General features: G+C 40.0%; 1 protein-coding gene across 1 annotated transcript in view; it reads left to right on the forward strand.

Annotated features, from left to right (window-relative positions):
* The first annotated feature begins 6390 nt into the window (after nucleotides 1-6390).
* Nucleotides 6391-14131, forward strand: part of LOC107777825 (actin-related protein 4) — a 44744-nt gene continuing 37003 nt past the window's right edge. Inside the window, exons 1-8 of the mRNA XM_075240423.1 lie at nucleotides 6391-6414; nucleotides 8139-8198; nucleotides 11632-11711; nucleotides 11849-11923; nucleotides 12338-12414; nucleotides 12540-12629; nucleotides 13053-13182; nucleotides 13835-13838. Of these exons, the coding sequence (XP_075096524.1) occupies nucleotides 6391-6414; nucleotides 8139-8198; nucleotides 11632-11711; nucleotides 11849-11923; nucleotides 12338-12414; nucleotides 12540-12629; nucleotides 13053-13182; nucleotides 13835-13838 (540 nt within the window). The remainder of the gene's footprint in view (nucleotides 6415-8138; nucleotides 8199-11631; nucleotides 11712-11848; nucleotides 11924-12337; nucleotides 12415-12539; nucleotides 12630-13052; nucleotides 13183-13834; nucleotides 13839-14131) is intronic.

Genomic DNA, 14131 nt, shown 5'->3' on the forward strand with positions numbered 1-14131 from the left:
TACAAAGATTTGTGTTTGTTCCCTGACGTACAGCTACCTGTTGGGTTCAAAATGCCCAAATTTGATTTGTATGACGGGCACGGAGATCTCGTGGCCCACTTAAGGGGATTCTACAGTAAAATGAGAGGAGCCAGTGGGAAAGATGAGTTGTTAATGGCATACTTTAGCCAGAGTCTGAGTGGCGCGGCATTGGAGTGGTACACTCGTCAGGATCATAGCAGATGGTATACCTGGGATGATTTGGCCCAAGCATTTGCTCGTCATTTCCAATACAACATCAAGATTATTCTAGATCATTTGTCTTTGACTAATATTGAGAACAAGCCTTTTGAAAGTTTCAGGGAATATGGATTCCGTTGGAGAGAACAGGCAGCAAGGGTTAACCCTCCAATGGAGGAGAACAAAATGGTGGAATACTTTCTTCAGGCCTTGGAGCCTACTTACTTTGGTCATCTGATTTCGACCATAGGTAAGTCTTTTAACAAAGTAGTAAAAATGGGAGGAATGATAGATAAAGGGCTCAAATCAAGCAAGATCATGAGCTACTCCGCCATCAAAGCAACTACGCAGGCAATCCAAAATGACACCGGAGGCGTGCTTGGGAAAAAGAAGAAAGAGGATGTCGCTATGGTCGTTTCAGGATCATGGCACGGACCAGGGGATTCTCCTACCCACTACACCCAACCTCGACCCCAGTTTCAAGACTATACCTCAACTCCATATAGTCCACCCCAGCATTACTTCCTACCACCAGAGCCTCAATACTCAGTCAGGCCACCCCAATATCATGTCCATCATGCACAGTCATATGCTCAACCCCCTCCTCACCCGCAATAGCGTGCACCAGCCCCACGAAACCCTTACCCACCACCACAAACATACCGAAGCCCCACTGGTCCAACTTTTCGAGCCAAGCCAGAATTCAGGAATGAAAGTTTGCAATGGAAGAAAACCTTCACCCCGCTTGAGGAATCTTATACCAGCTTATTTCAAAGATTGAGGCAATTGGATGTTCTGAGGCCAATTGAATTAAAACTACTAAACCCCCCTCCAAAGAACCTAGATTATTCTCTCAGGTGTGCGTATTGTTCTGATACTCCGAGGCATGACACAGAAAAATGTTAGCATCTGAAGAACGCCATCCAAAAGCTCATTGATAGGAACCAGATCGTAGGCTAGAGCGCCGAAGAACCCAATATCAACCAGAACCCATTTCTAGCCCATGCTGAAACGCACATGATTGAGATATACATAAAGATGGGAAGCCCAAGAAACATTCACAATCTGTCATGATGATCCGGTCTAGTGAAAGCAAGTCGGTCAAGGACTCGGTTGTCATAAAAGGAACCTCTTTGATAGCTGAAGAATCGATGGACAAGTTGAGCATGCCAAATGATAAGCCAGTTGTGGTAGTTGAAAAGAGGTCCACAAGTGATGTTGCAACAAAGCAAGAAAAGCCAAAGGTTATCGTGTCAGGGGTTGCAAGTAAACCAGTCATAATTGTGGAGGGTGCTCGCACAGACCCTATCATTATCAAACCTGTGACCCAACTGTCGGTAGCTGACACCAAGACTGTTCTATGGAACGATGAGCGAGTGATAGTGACCTATAAGGGAAAGGAAGTGAAAGAGGAAGTTAACGAGGCCTAAGGATTAACTCGTTCGAGGAGATGCTTTACCCCGGAAGAGTTAAGGAAAGCTAAAACACTTAGAAACAATCCAGTTATAGTGAAGAAACCGGTCACTAAAGAAAAAACGGAGGAGTTTTTGAGAAAAATAAAGGTACAAAATTACTCCATCATAGAATAGTTGAGAAAGACTCCTGCTCAGATTTCCCTGTTATCATTGTTGATTCATTCAGATGAGCATCGTCGGGCCCTGATGAAGATTCTGAACGAAGCTCATGTCCCCGACAAAATCACTGTGAACCATCTGGAGAAGATTGCTAATAAGATATTTGAGTCAATCGGTTCACATTCTCTGATGATGATTTGCCTCTGGAGGGTACGGAACACACTCGAGCCCTCTATCTCATAGTGAAATACGAAGAGACTATGGTCACCAGGGTGTTAGTTGACAATGGTTCCAGTGCAAACATCTGCCCTCTCTTTACTCTGAACAAGTTAAAAGTTGATGATGAGAGGATTCACAAGAACAACATATGCGTCCGAGGTTTTGACGGAGGAGGAAAAGACTCTATTGGCGACATCATTCTCGAGTTGACAATAGGACCAGTCGAACTCACCATGGAGTTCTAGGTACTGGAGGTGGCTGTTTCTTACAATTTACTATTGGTTAGGCCTTGGATACATGTTGCCAAGGTAGTTTCGTCCTCTTTACATCAGATGGTGAAGTTCGAATGGGATAAACAAGAAATCGCCATGCATGGCGATGAGAATTTATGTGCTTTCAATGATACCTCCGTCCCGTTTATTGAAGCTGAAGAGGATAAAGGGACATAGGTCTATCAAGTGTCTGAGACGTTATCAGTTGAAAAGGTTCCGGAAGGGGAATACATCCCAGGTCCAAAGTTAGCGTCTACAATCGTCATGGTAGCAACCGAGATGTTGAAAAATGGTTTTATGTCGGGCAAGGGTCTAGGTGCATCTCTGCAAGGTATCGTGTAGCCAGTGTCCTTGCGTGAAAATCTGGGCACATTTGGTCTGGGGTTCAAGCCTACAGGGGATGATGTAAAGTAGTCTCGAAAGCTGAAAAAGAAGGCATGGTCGCTCCCTAAGCCAGTCCCATGTCTCTCCAGGTCTTTCATCAAGGCAGGGGTGGTGAAGCATCCAATTATAATAGTTCCAAGGCTTGTGGTTGATTTTGATGAGGAATTGGTTAAAAGGTTCCAGAATCTGTTTGATGAAGTAAACATGATAGAAACTAGGGAAGGTTCTAGCAAGGCGGATGTGCAGTTTGTTAGGCCAAAAGTGAAGATTAACAATAACACTCCTCTCCCTACCCGGAAGGAGTTTTGGTAGTCTGCTTTGTTTTCCTTTCAGTTTATCTGGATTATTCTAGGGTTGTAATTAAGATTTTATTTTTCGTATATTTTTGATGTACAAACCCTTCTATCCTTTATTTTAATGAAATGCAATTTCTCTTTTCCATTACTCCTGATAGTATCATTTTCTTTTCTTTCTTTGTACAGTTCTTTTTATGTTGGTTTCAATGACATGACATGCATGAGGAATCTTCAACCCAGTCTTAAAAGCCAATCTAACTCTAAAATAATAATCCAAGAAATAGAGTGTGATGACGAAATATAATATTATGAAGATGAAGTATTTGAAGAAATTAGTAAAGAGCTAAGTCACTTTGAAGAGAAACCCAAGCTTAATTTGAATGAAACTGAGGTAATCAATTTAGGGGATCTGGATAATATCAGGGAAACCAAGATAAGTGTACACTTGGAACCACAAATCAGGGAGGAAATAATCAAAGCACTGTTTGAATATAAAGATATTTTTGCATGGTCATACGATGACATGTCGGGTCTAAGTACTGACTTGGTGGTTCATAAATTGCACACTGACCCGGCATTCCCTCCTGTTAACCAAAAGTTGAGAAAGTTCAAAACTGACATGAGTGTGAATATCAAGGAGGAAATCACAAAGCAATTAAGCGCAAAGGTCATTCGAGTCACGCGATACCCCATTTGGTTAGCTAATGTTGTGCCAGTGCCAAAAAAGGACGGTAAGACCAGGGTGTGTGTTGATTACCGCAATCTCAACAAAGCAAGCCCAAAGGATAATTTTCCATTGCAAAATATCCACATCTTGATTGACAACGGTTCCAAGCATGAGATTGGTTCTTTTATGGATTGCTATGCGGGGTACCACCAGATCTTGATGGATGAGGAGGATGTAGAAAAGACAACATTCATCACACCATGGGGGACTTATTGCTACCGGGTAATGCCATTTGGTTTGAAAAATGATGGGACAACTTACACGAGGGCAATGACTACTGTGTTCCATGACATGATACACAAGGAAATTGAGGTTTATGTGGATGACGTGATTGTAAAGTCAAAGCAATAGGTCGACCATGTCGGAGATTTGAGGAAGTTTTTCCAAAGGCTCCACAGGTACAATCTTAAGCTTAACCTTGCCAAGTGTGTATTTGGTGTTCCATCTGGAAAACTGTTGGGATTCATAGTTAGTTGTCGAGGCATTGAGTTGAACCCATCAAAGATCAAAGCTATCCAAGAATTGCCACCTCCAAGGAACAAGACTGAGGTGATGAGTTTGCTCGGGCGATTGAACTACATCAGCAGGTTTATTGCTCAACTGAGGACAACTTGTAAGCCCATCTTTAAGTTGCTGAAGAAGGATGCTGCAGTCAAATGGACTAATGAGTGACAGGAGGCATTTGATAAGATCAAGGGGTACTTGTCAAACCCACATGTGTTGGTCCCACCAAAACCAGGGAGGCCTTTAATTCTTTATCTGGTGGTCCTGGATAATTCATTCGGTTGTGTGTTGGGTCAACATAACATCACTGGTAGGAAGGAGCAAGCCATCTATTATCTCAGCAAGAAGTTCACATCATATGAGGTTAAGTATACTCCCCTTGAAAGGACATGTTGCGCACTGACTTGGGTGGCACAGAAGTTGAAGCATTATCTGTTGTCCTACACTAATTACCTCATTTCTCGTCTGGACCCTCTAAAGTAAAATGTTTAGAAGCCTATGCCCACTGGAAGACTTGCAAAGTGGCTGATTTTGCTCATAGAGTTTGACATTATCTATGTGACTCTGACCGCGATGAAAGCCCAAGCATTGGCCGATCATTTGGCTGACAATCCAGTGGATGAAGAGTATGAACCATTAAGAACATATTTTCCTAATGAAGAGGTGATGCATATTAATGAGTTGGATCAGGTTGAAAAACCGGGTTGGAAACTCTTCTTCGATGGAGCCGCTAACATGAAAGGTGTCGGAATAGGGTTCGTGCTTATTTCTGAAACATGACATCACTTCCTTGTTACGGCCCAGCTTCGTTTCTATTGTACCAACAACATGGCTGAGTACGAGGCATGCATTTTGGGATTGAGGCTAGCTGTATATATGGGAGTTCTGGAAGTCTTGGTCTTGGGAGACTCGGATCTTTTGGTGCACCAGATTCAAGGAGAATGGGAGACTCGGGATTTAAAGTTCATACCGTATCGGCAATGTTTACATGATCTTTGTCAACGGTTCCAATCAATAGAATTCAGGCATATTCCAAGGATCCATAATGAGGTTGCCGATGCTTTGGCTACCTTGGCATCAATGTTGCACCATCCGGACAAAGCTTATGTTGACCCTCTGCATATACAAGTTCGTGATCAGCATGCCTATTGTAATGTGGTTGAGGAAGAACTTGATGATGAACCTTGGTCCCATGATATCAGGGAATACATCAGGATGGGGGTATATCTGGTACAAGCCACAGGTGATCAAAAGAGAACAATTCGACGTTTGGCTAGTGGATTTTTTTTGAGTATGAGAGTTTTGTACAAAAGAACTCTAGATCTTGGGCAACTGAGGTGCATAGATGCTAAACAAGCCACGACTATCATGACAGAAGTGCATTTCGGGGTTTGCGAGTCACATATGAGTGGTTATGTTCTGGCAAAGAAAGTTCTTCGTATAGGGTATTATTGGCTCACCATGGAACGAGATTACATTATCTTTGTGCGCAAGTGTCATCAATGCCAGGTACACGGAGACTTGATTCATTCTCCGCCATCTGAGTTGCATACAATGTCCGCACAATGGCCCTTTGTTGCTTGGGGCATGGATGTCATTGGACCAATCGAGCCCGTGGCATCAAACTAGCACAGGTTCATTCTGGTGGCCATCGATTATTTCACTAAGTGGGTTGAAGCTAAGACTTTCAAATCTGTAACCAAGAAGGCGATGGTCGATTTTGTTCATTCAAATATCATTTGTCGGTTCGGAATCCCAGAGGTGATCATCACAGATAATGGTGCTAATCTTAACAGTCATCTGATGAAAGAAGTATGCCAACAATTTAAGATTAAACATCAAAATTCTACCCCGTACCGCCCCAAGGCGAACGGAGCAGTCGAGGCAGCCAACAAGAACATAAAGAAGATACTTCGGAAAATGGTGCAAGGTTCCAGGCAATGGCATGAAAAGCTGCCTTTTGCTTTGCTGGGTTATCGCACTATTGTTCGCACTTCAGTAGGTGCAACTACTTATTTGTTGGTATATGGCACTGAAGCAGTGATACCCGCGGAAGTTGAAATTCCATCCCTTCGGATTGTTGCTGAAGCCGAAATTGATGATGATGAGTGGGTCAAAACCCGTTTGGAGCAATTGAGTCTGATTGACGAGAAAAGACTGGCAGCAGTGTGCATGACCAGTTGTATCAAAATAGAATGGCAAGAGCATACAACAAGAAGGTGCGTCCCATAAATTTGAAGTGGATCAACAAGTATTGAAATGCATCCTTCCACATTAGGCTGAAGCAAAAGGCAAGTTCGCCCCAAATTGGCAAGGGTCGTTCATCGTGACGAGATGTTGTCCAATGGTGCTTTGTATTTAATAGATATAGAAAGCAAATGTGTAGATATGGCTATCAATTCTGATGCAGTCAAAAGATATTACGTATGATTTCTTTGGTTTAAATTGTGTTGTTTGTACTTGGCATGTTTTGAAGATTGTAATGACGAAGGCATTTTATTCTGCTACTTTATCCTTTGTTACCCCTTTGAGCCTTATTTATTTTCTTTCATACCCCTCTTTTGGAATCAGTAGCAAAGTTCAGAAACACGGACAAAAAAGGTAAATAAAGAAGGAAAAGAGGAAAAGAGGAAAAGATAAGAGGAAAAGATAAGAGAAAAAGAGAAAGAAAAAAATGAAAAGAGTGAAAAGAATGAAAAAAAGGAAAAAAAAGAAAGAAAGAGAAAAGTAACAACAACAAAGCAATTCCTATGACATGAACTACGTTCGACCTGATTCCTTTTAAGGATATGTAGACAGCCTCACGGTTCGGTCCCATCAAAATAAAAATTCAAAAGTCCCCAGGCAAAGAAATTGGGGTAGAAATTGTGGTTACGCAAAAGATTTGATTTCAAAAGTTGTAATTGTGAACCCACTCAAGTTGTTTTGAGCCTTTATCCTTTCTTTCTAACTCCATCCAAAAGCCCACATTACAGTCCAAAGAAAGACCTTCCGACCAATATTTGAGGGTGCCAAGTTGAGCGACATAGAGGTATGATTCGCATCAGAGGCAACACTCCGTGCTGCACAAGGGAAAATGAATAAATGAGAGAGTCCTATTAGTGAAAACCTCCACGGGCACTGTAGGGCAATGGAAAGATGAGAGAAATTAAAATGAGAGAGTCTTATAGGTGAAAACCTTCACGGGCACCGTAAGGTGACAATGGGTTTAGAGATGAACAAATGAGAGAGGTTTGTTGGTGAAAACCCTCTAGGGCACCGCAAGCCAAACAAGGTTAGTGACTTGGCAAAGAAATTGGGTTATGGAGATCCCGGGGCACAAAGTATGACAACTGAGAGGTGTTTGGTCGAATAGGTTAGGCTGGTCAATCCGAAATGCATGTCATGATCATTGGCACCAGCTGGCCTCACTTAGATAAGTTTCTTTTCCTTTTCTCCCTCTAACAGTCATCTTGTTTCAAGTTTTCTTCTTTATTTCTTTACCCTCGAAGTCATTGCATTTCATTTCTTTTGGGTTTATTTCTCTAAGGTTTTTCCAATGTCAACCTTGTTAAGCAAGTAAGAAGGGATTTCAAAGCTTAATACCAACTTCTAAATTGCACAAAGCAAAGTGCAGCCAAAACATACCAGAAATAGCATGATACAAAGTGGAAAATAAGGTGTTAGTAAAAGTTCCATTGGTCGAGTGGTTTGGGAATTTTGTGGAGGATATAGAGGTTCAAGTATGAAGGACAAAAATGTAAAATAGCGGGTTGAGTGTAGAGCACTCGGGTCATTCAAGGTTCTGTGGTTGAAATTCAGTCAGAAAGGCAAACAATTTTTGGCCAGTTCAAGGCAGCCAGTCAGAGCAAAGCACGGCAGTGAAAAGGTCACCTTTAGCAAGAATGCCGCAAACTAACCACCACATTTTTAAAATTGATAAAATTTTCTTTGATTAAAACAGGGGCAGGAAGTTTCGTTTATTGCGGAGAAATCCTCCGTGGGGAAAGCATGCACCGGACAGGTTCAACCGTAAATCTTCAGGACCCTCCTAGATAATGAGATTTAGTTTAAAATTTCCAGGACCCTCCTAGATAATGGATGTAGTTTAAAAATTTTCAGGGCCCTCCTGGATAATGGGATTTAATCTAAAAGTTCTCAGGACCTTCCTGGATAATGGGACTTAGTTGAACTCCATGACCTTCATAGATAACAAGATTTAGCGTAAGTTCTACCTTAAGGAAATGTAGTTTAGCTTTAAAGTTGTCACTCTTAAGATGATATTTAATTTGAAGTTTTCAGGGCCCGCCTAGATATTGAGATTTAACTTTTGAGTTCTTATAGCTCTTTTGATAACAAGATTCGATTAACACTCACAGATGTTCCCAGTACCAAACTAGGGCAGAAAAGTTTATTTTGTTTTGTTTGTTTTGTTGTAATGGCAGACGCCCTCATGGAGAACAAGGGAATACAGTTCAAGTTTTGGCAATCAGGCGCCCACCTGGAGAACAAGGGAATACAGTTCGAGTTTTGGCAATCAGGCGCCCACCTGGAGAACAAGGGAATACAGTTCAAGTTTTGGCAATCAGGCGCCCACCTGGAGAACAAGGGAATAAAGTTCGTGTTTTGGCAATCAGGCGCCCACCTGGAGAACAAGGGAATACAATTCAAGTTTTGGTAATAAGGTGCCCACCTGGAGAACAAGGGGATACATTTCAAGTTTTGGTAATCAGGCGCCCACCTGGAGAACAAGGGAATACAGTTTAAGTTTTGGCAACCAAGCGCCCACCTGGAGAACAAGGGTATCCAAGTTTTGGCAATCAGGCGCCCACCTGGAGAATAAGGGAATACAATTCGAGTTTTGGCAATCATGCGCCCACCTGGAGAACAAGGGAATATAGTTCAAGTTTTAGCAATCAGGCGCCCACCTGGAGAATAAGGGAATACAGTTCGAGTTTTGGCAATCAGGCGCCCACCTGGAGAACAAGGGTATACAGCTCAAGTTTTAGCAATCAGGCACCTACCTGGAGAACAAGAGAATACAACTCAAGTTTTGTCAATCAGGCGCCCACCTAGAGAACAAGGGAATACAACTCAAGTTTTGGCAATCAGGCGCCCACCTGGAGAACAAGGGAATACAGTTTCAAGTTTTGGTAATCAGGCGCCCACACGGAGAATAAGGGAATATAATTCAAGTTTTGGTAATCAGGCGCCCACAGAGAGAACAAGGGAATACAACTTCAAGTTTTGGTAATCAGGCGCCCACTTGGAGAACAAGGGAATACAATTCAAGTTTTGGTAATCATGCGCTCACTTGGAGAAAAAGGGAATACAGTTTCAAGTTTTGGTAATTAGGCGCCCACTTGGAGAACAAGAGAATACAATTCAAGTTTTGGTAATCAGGCACCCACCTGGAGAACAAGGGGATACAGTTCAAGTTTTGGCAATCAGGCACCCACCTGGAAAACAAAGGAATACAATTCAAGTTTTGGCAACCAGGCGCCCACCTGGAGAACAAGGGAATACAGTTCAAGTTTCGGCAATCAGGCGCCTCACCTGGAGAATAAGGGAATATAGTTCAAGTTTTTGTAATCAGGCGCCCACCTGGAGAACAAGGGAATATATTCAAGTTTTTAGCAATCAGGCGCCCACCTGGAGAACAAGGGAACTCATTTCAGAATTCAATTCGAGTTAAAAACAACATAAATTCGCCTTGAGAGTGTAGATCAACAGTTCAAGATGCGCAACAGAGCCGCAGAAACTGCAAGATCAAGTTTGAAGATATGTACATAGGATTTTTATAATTCATAGATCATAGTTTAGTCTAGCTTCTTTTATTTTGTCTTGGTGTAATAAGGAGTTTAGCAAGCAGTAGCAGCAGCAACAGCAGTGAAATCACAGCTTCCCGGTAGTCCCAGCTACCAAAATTTCCCGAACTACACTGACCTGATTCTTTTATATCCAAGGATATGTAGGCAACCTCGGAAGCAAGGTACGGTCAAATCTTTAAAAATTCTTCCCACGGAGTATTCAAACGAGCAAAAAAATCGCTCGTATCCGCTCACTTTATCTTTGCACGAAAACTCTTCGTGTTTCCGAGCAAAGAGGGGCAGCTGTCAGCACGTGATTTTTGCCATATGTGAAATACTCCTACAAATTAAAGAAAAAATTCTTTTTTTCAATTATTTGCAATTTTATAGGATATTTGAAGGAATTTGTATTAATTGTTTGTATTTTCTGTGCATATTTACTTTTATTAAAATCATCAAAAATACCATACATTGCATTTAGATTTTATTTTCATGTTGTTAGGATTAATTAATTAATTAATCACTTTATTAAAAAAAATGAAAATCACAAAAAATGGTTCATTTTTGCATTCTTAGCTTTTAATTTTGGATTATTAATTTTTCTTTTTTAATTTAGGATCAATTGAGTTTTTGTAATTTGATAATTAGCTTAATTTCACAATTTAGATTAATGTACGATTTTAATTTAGAATTTTTAATTAAATAAAAAAAAAAAGAAAAACAAAAAGGAAACAAAAGAAAAAAAAAATAGAATTGAAAGGAAGCTTTGTCTTGAATATTATTGGGTCAAATAATGCTGGAGCCCAAACATTTTACCCCAAACCTACCCCAAAATCTCCTCCAATCTAAGCCCAAGTCGGAACACCCGGTCCAGCCTTACCTCACACCAAACGACACCGTTTTGGAGCCCTTATCATTACAGTCGTTGATCTTATGTGATCCAACAGTTTCGAACTAGGCATCAGTGTTATATTTAACTGTCCAAACACAATCCCCCCAAACCCTAACTCACAACCCACTTCGTCTCTCTCTCATCTCGTTGAACTCTAGCCGCTCCTAAAACCTCCATCAACCAACCATCGTTCCAACCCCACCAAATGACTTCCAAATCCATTTAAATCCACACCCCATACTATTCACACCCACCTCACTGCCGAGCCACCATTAAACTCCTGAAAAATCAAACCAAGTGCTCTTAATTTTAGATCTAGGGATTCCAGGTTTAGCCCTATTTTTTTCCCTTTTCGATTTTCTTCATAAATCCGATTTGTTTTGACTAAAAACTTACGTTAGTAGATTGCTATCTACAAGAGCAATCGATTGACGGTAGTTGTTAGTCATTTCGAGACTACCGGATTTGGATTAGGCTCGTCAGATTCCGGTCAGAATTCATCATCTGTATTTTCTTGGGGCAGGTTCGGGGTAAGATCTCTCACTGTTCGTCTTTTTATCATCACCTTGACTTGCATGATTCTGATTTTTAGATTAATTTAAGATTGATTGATTGAAAATCTTCTAACTCCGGATTTGTTCCTTCATGATTTTCGTTAGCTTCCTGGTTAATTTTTCCTTTTCGTATTTGTTTTCTTTATTTAGTTTGCATGTTTAGTTTAGATTAATTTTAGTGTCTGTATTTATGTTTATTAGATTTCTGTCAGGTCTTTGATCTTAGTAAACAGTTTCAATAAGTTTAAACAATTTTCGTTTGAGACTCATTTTGGTTTTAGGTGAATGTTTCTGTTTTCGTTTCTTTTCTGAGTTGGATCTTGTTAAAATGTATTTAGGGTTAGCTTAAAGGTCCAATGGCTTGATGATTTTGTTCTTTTGATCTATGTTTCGTATTGTTCTTTGCCTGATGTATTAGTCCTGGTTTGGGAATAGCAAAAACTTATGAGGGGTTAATGGAACAATTGGGAAAACTTAAGGGGGTTTGGGAAGGGTATGAAATAAGTTTTAGATAAGGCTAGTATAGGAAGTTTTTAGAACCCGGGGCAGCTATCCCCATTTGGTTAGCACAAAATGCTGAGCAAATAAAGGACAACCAGTTGTCCATATGATTAAAAAAGATGTCTTTTCAAGCTGAGAGAATTATTCCCTAATTCTATTTTCAGCACATGGCCTTAGAGGTCTATAAATAGTGTCTTTCTTTCACTCTAAATTCAGACTTTTCAACATTATTCTCTGCACAAAAATCCTGAAAAATCCATCAGATTGATACCCTAAAAATACAAAAAAGGGTTTTTTGCATCTATCAAGTTGGCTAAAATTGCTTTCTGAGTTGTCTTTTAGAATTGAAAGGTTTTCTTATGAAAAATGGTTGGTTTTCCATGCTGAAAATAGTTGGTCATTGAAGCTGTTTGTTTTTTATTCTCACTGCTGATGTTCATTCTGCTGGTTTAAGTTGCAATTTTGAAGTCCAGGCTGCTCCTGGTTTCCCTGTTGCTATCTTTCTCTACAAGTAGGTGTACTTATCAATCTGGTTAGTCTCTATTTGGTTTATAAATGAAATTAGATTGTTTATGCTATATTCGTGTAATGTTTTATCATCATTTCAGCATGCGTTCAATTTGAATATGTTTTGGTTTCATCTTTGTTAATCTGGACAATTGTTGGAGTGTTAAGATTATGTGGATGCTTTGCTGAAGGTCAATAGTTGACTGAACAGTTTTGAGTGCCAGTATGTTCCTTTGTTTTCTTTTGCTTTCTTTCTTTTTTGGAGTATGTGTGAGTTCCCTTAGGTTTACTTCATGGTAAAGTGGTCTGGGAATTTGGTTCATAAAATGGCTTTCGTTTCTGGTTGTGTAATTCTTAAGCTGAAGTTTTTGTAGCAATTCATAGGTTAGCAAAGTTTGATTCAAGTTTGCCTACATGCCTTGTGACTTAACTATGATGTCTTGAATGGTTGTTGGCTATTGATGCTTGTCAATATAGATTCAAGTTCGGTTTCTTTGAAATAACAATTGAAAGAAGTTTAGAAGGCCTTTTTCTCATGTTTTGAAAGTCATGAAAGGCCGTAATAGTCCTGATTGCTTGTTCTTGTATTTTCAACTGTAACATGTTGGATGCAGATTTGCAAGATAGCTCTGTAGCTATCTGTGTAAATGCAAATGTTGTTCCTTTTATCAAGTTACATAATCTGGAGTCATTACGCCTTTGCAGAAGATGGGAATGCTTTGGAGAAGCTTTCAATGATAGCTAGTTAGACCTTAGGACTGCTGAGTTATTATTAAAATTTCTTACAAATTCATTTATAATGATCCTATTTGTACAACTTAATTTAATTAATTTTGTTCATTAACTAGTCAGAAGTTCATTTCCATGATTTATGTGATTATCATTGAGTACTTTCGTTAAAGTCAGTTGGTTTTAGTAATAACTGGGCCAAATGTGGACCTAAATGAGTAGCCTGGTCAGGAACCACTCCAATGGGTCTGGACCTTCTCCTCATGGGCTGGGTTCGACTTCAGGGTTCAAATAATGCCAGCGTATTTTTGTTTTTTTTGTTTTTGATAAATGCGATCAATTGGGTTCTTGATCTTTCTGCCTAATTTCTGGAACCAAAAGCATGTTGTATGAAGTTGGGCCTGTTATTGGCCTAGTCAAAGTTGTTGGACCGCCTGCTCTTTGCAATCTCATATGGGCTCCATTTCGAGCCCAGGTTCTATTTTTTCCTAAAAAATATTTTTCTTTATATAACAATTTGGGTCTGTCGTTGGCCAATCTCTTTTTAAACAGTTAAATGCTTAGTATATTATTCAATGCCTACTTACAAGTTGCAACTAGTAATTTTAGAATTGAGCTTTAAATAGATTAAGCTGGTAAATCCATAGTTCACTTTAATTAAATATAGTGAGGTGAGTCATCCTAATTAAATTACTTATGGCCCTCACTAATGTCATAACTTAGGTGCTAAAGAATGAATTTCGTAGTTGCTTTAGGTACGTTAATTAATTAATTATCATGGCTACGGGTATGGTTCCCATGACGTAGTTGTGAGTTGTAATTACTAAAATCCGGGTGTACATTTCATGTGACCCGATTCTAATCTCCAACAAGGTTAAGTAGAACGTGTCGTGAATTATGAGTGCATTTACGATGTGTTTTAAATAACCTTGAATTTTCCTAAAAACATTAAAAATGGTTAGGA

The sequence above is a fragment of the Nicotiana tabacum genome, chromosome 20, assembly GCF_000715075.1.
Source record: "Nicotiana tabacum cultivar K326 chromosome 20, ASM71507v2, whole genome shotgun sequence".
NCBI classification, from domain to species: Eukaryota; Viridiplantae; Streptophyta; class Magnoliopsida; order Solanales; family Solanaceae; genus Nicotiana; species Nicotiana tabacum.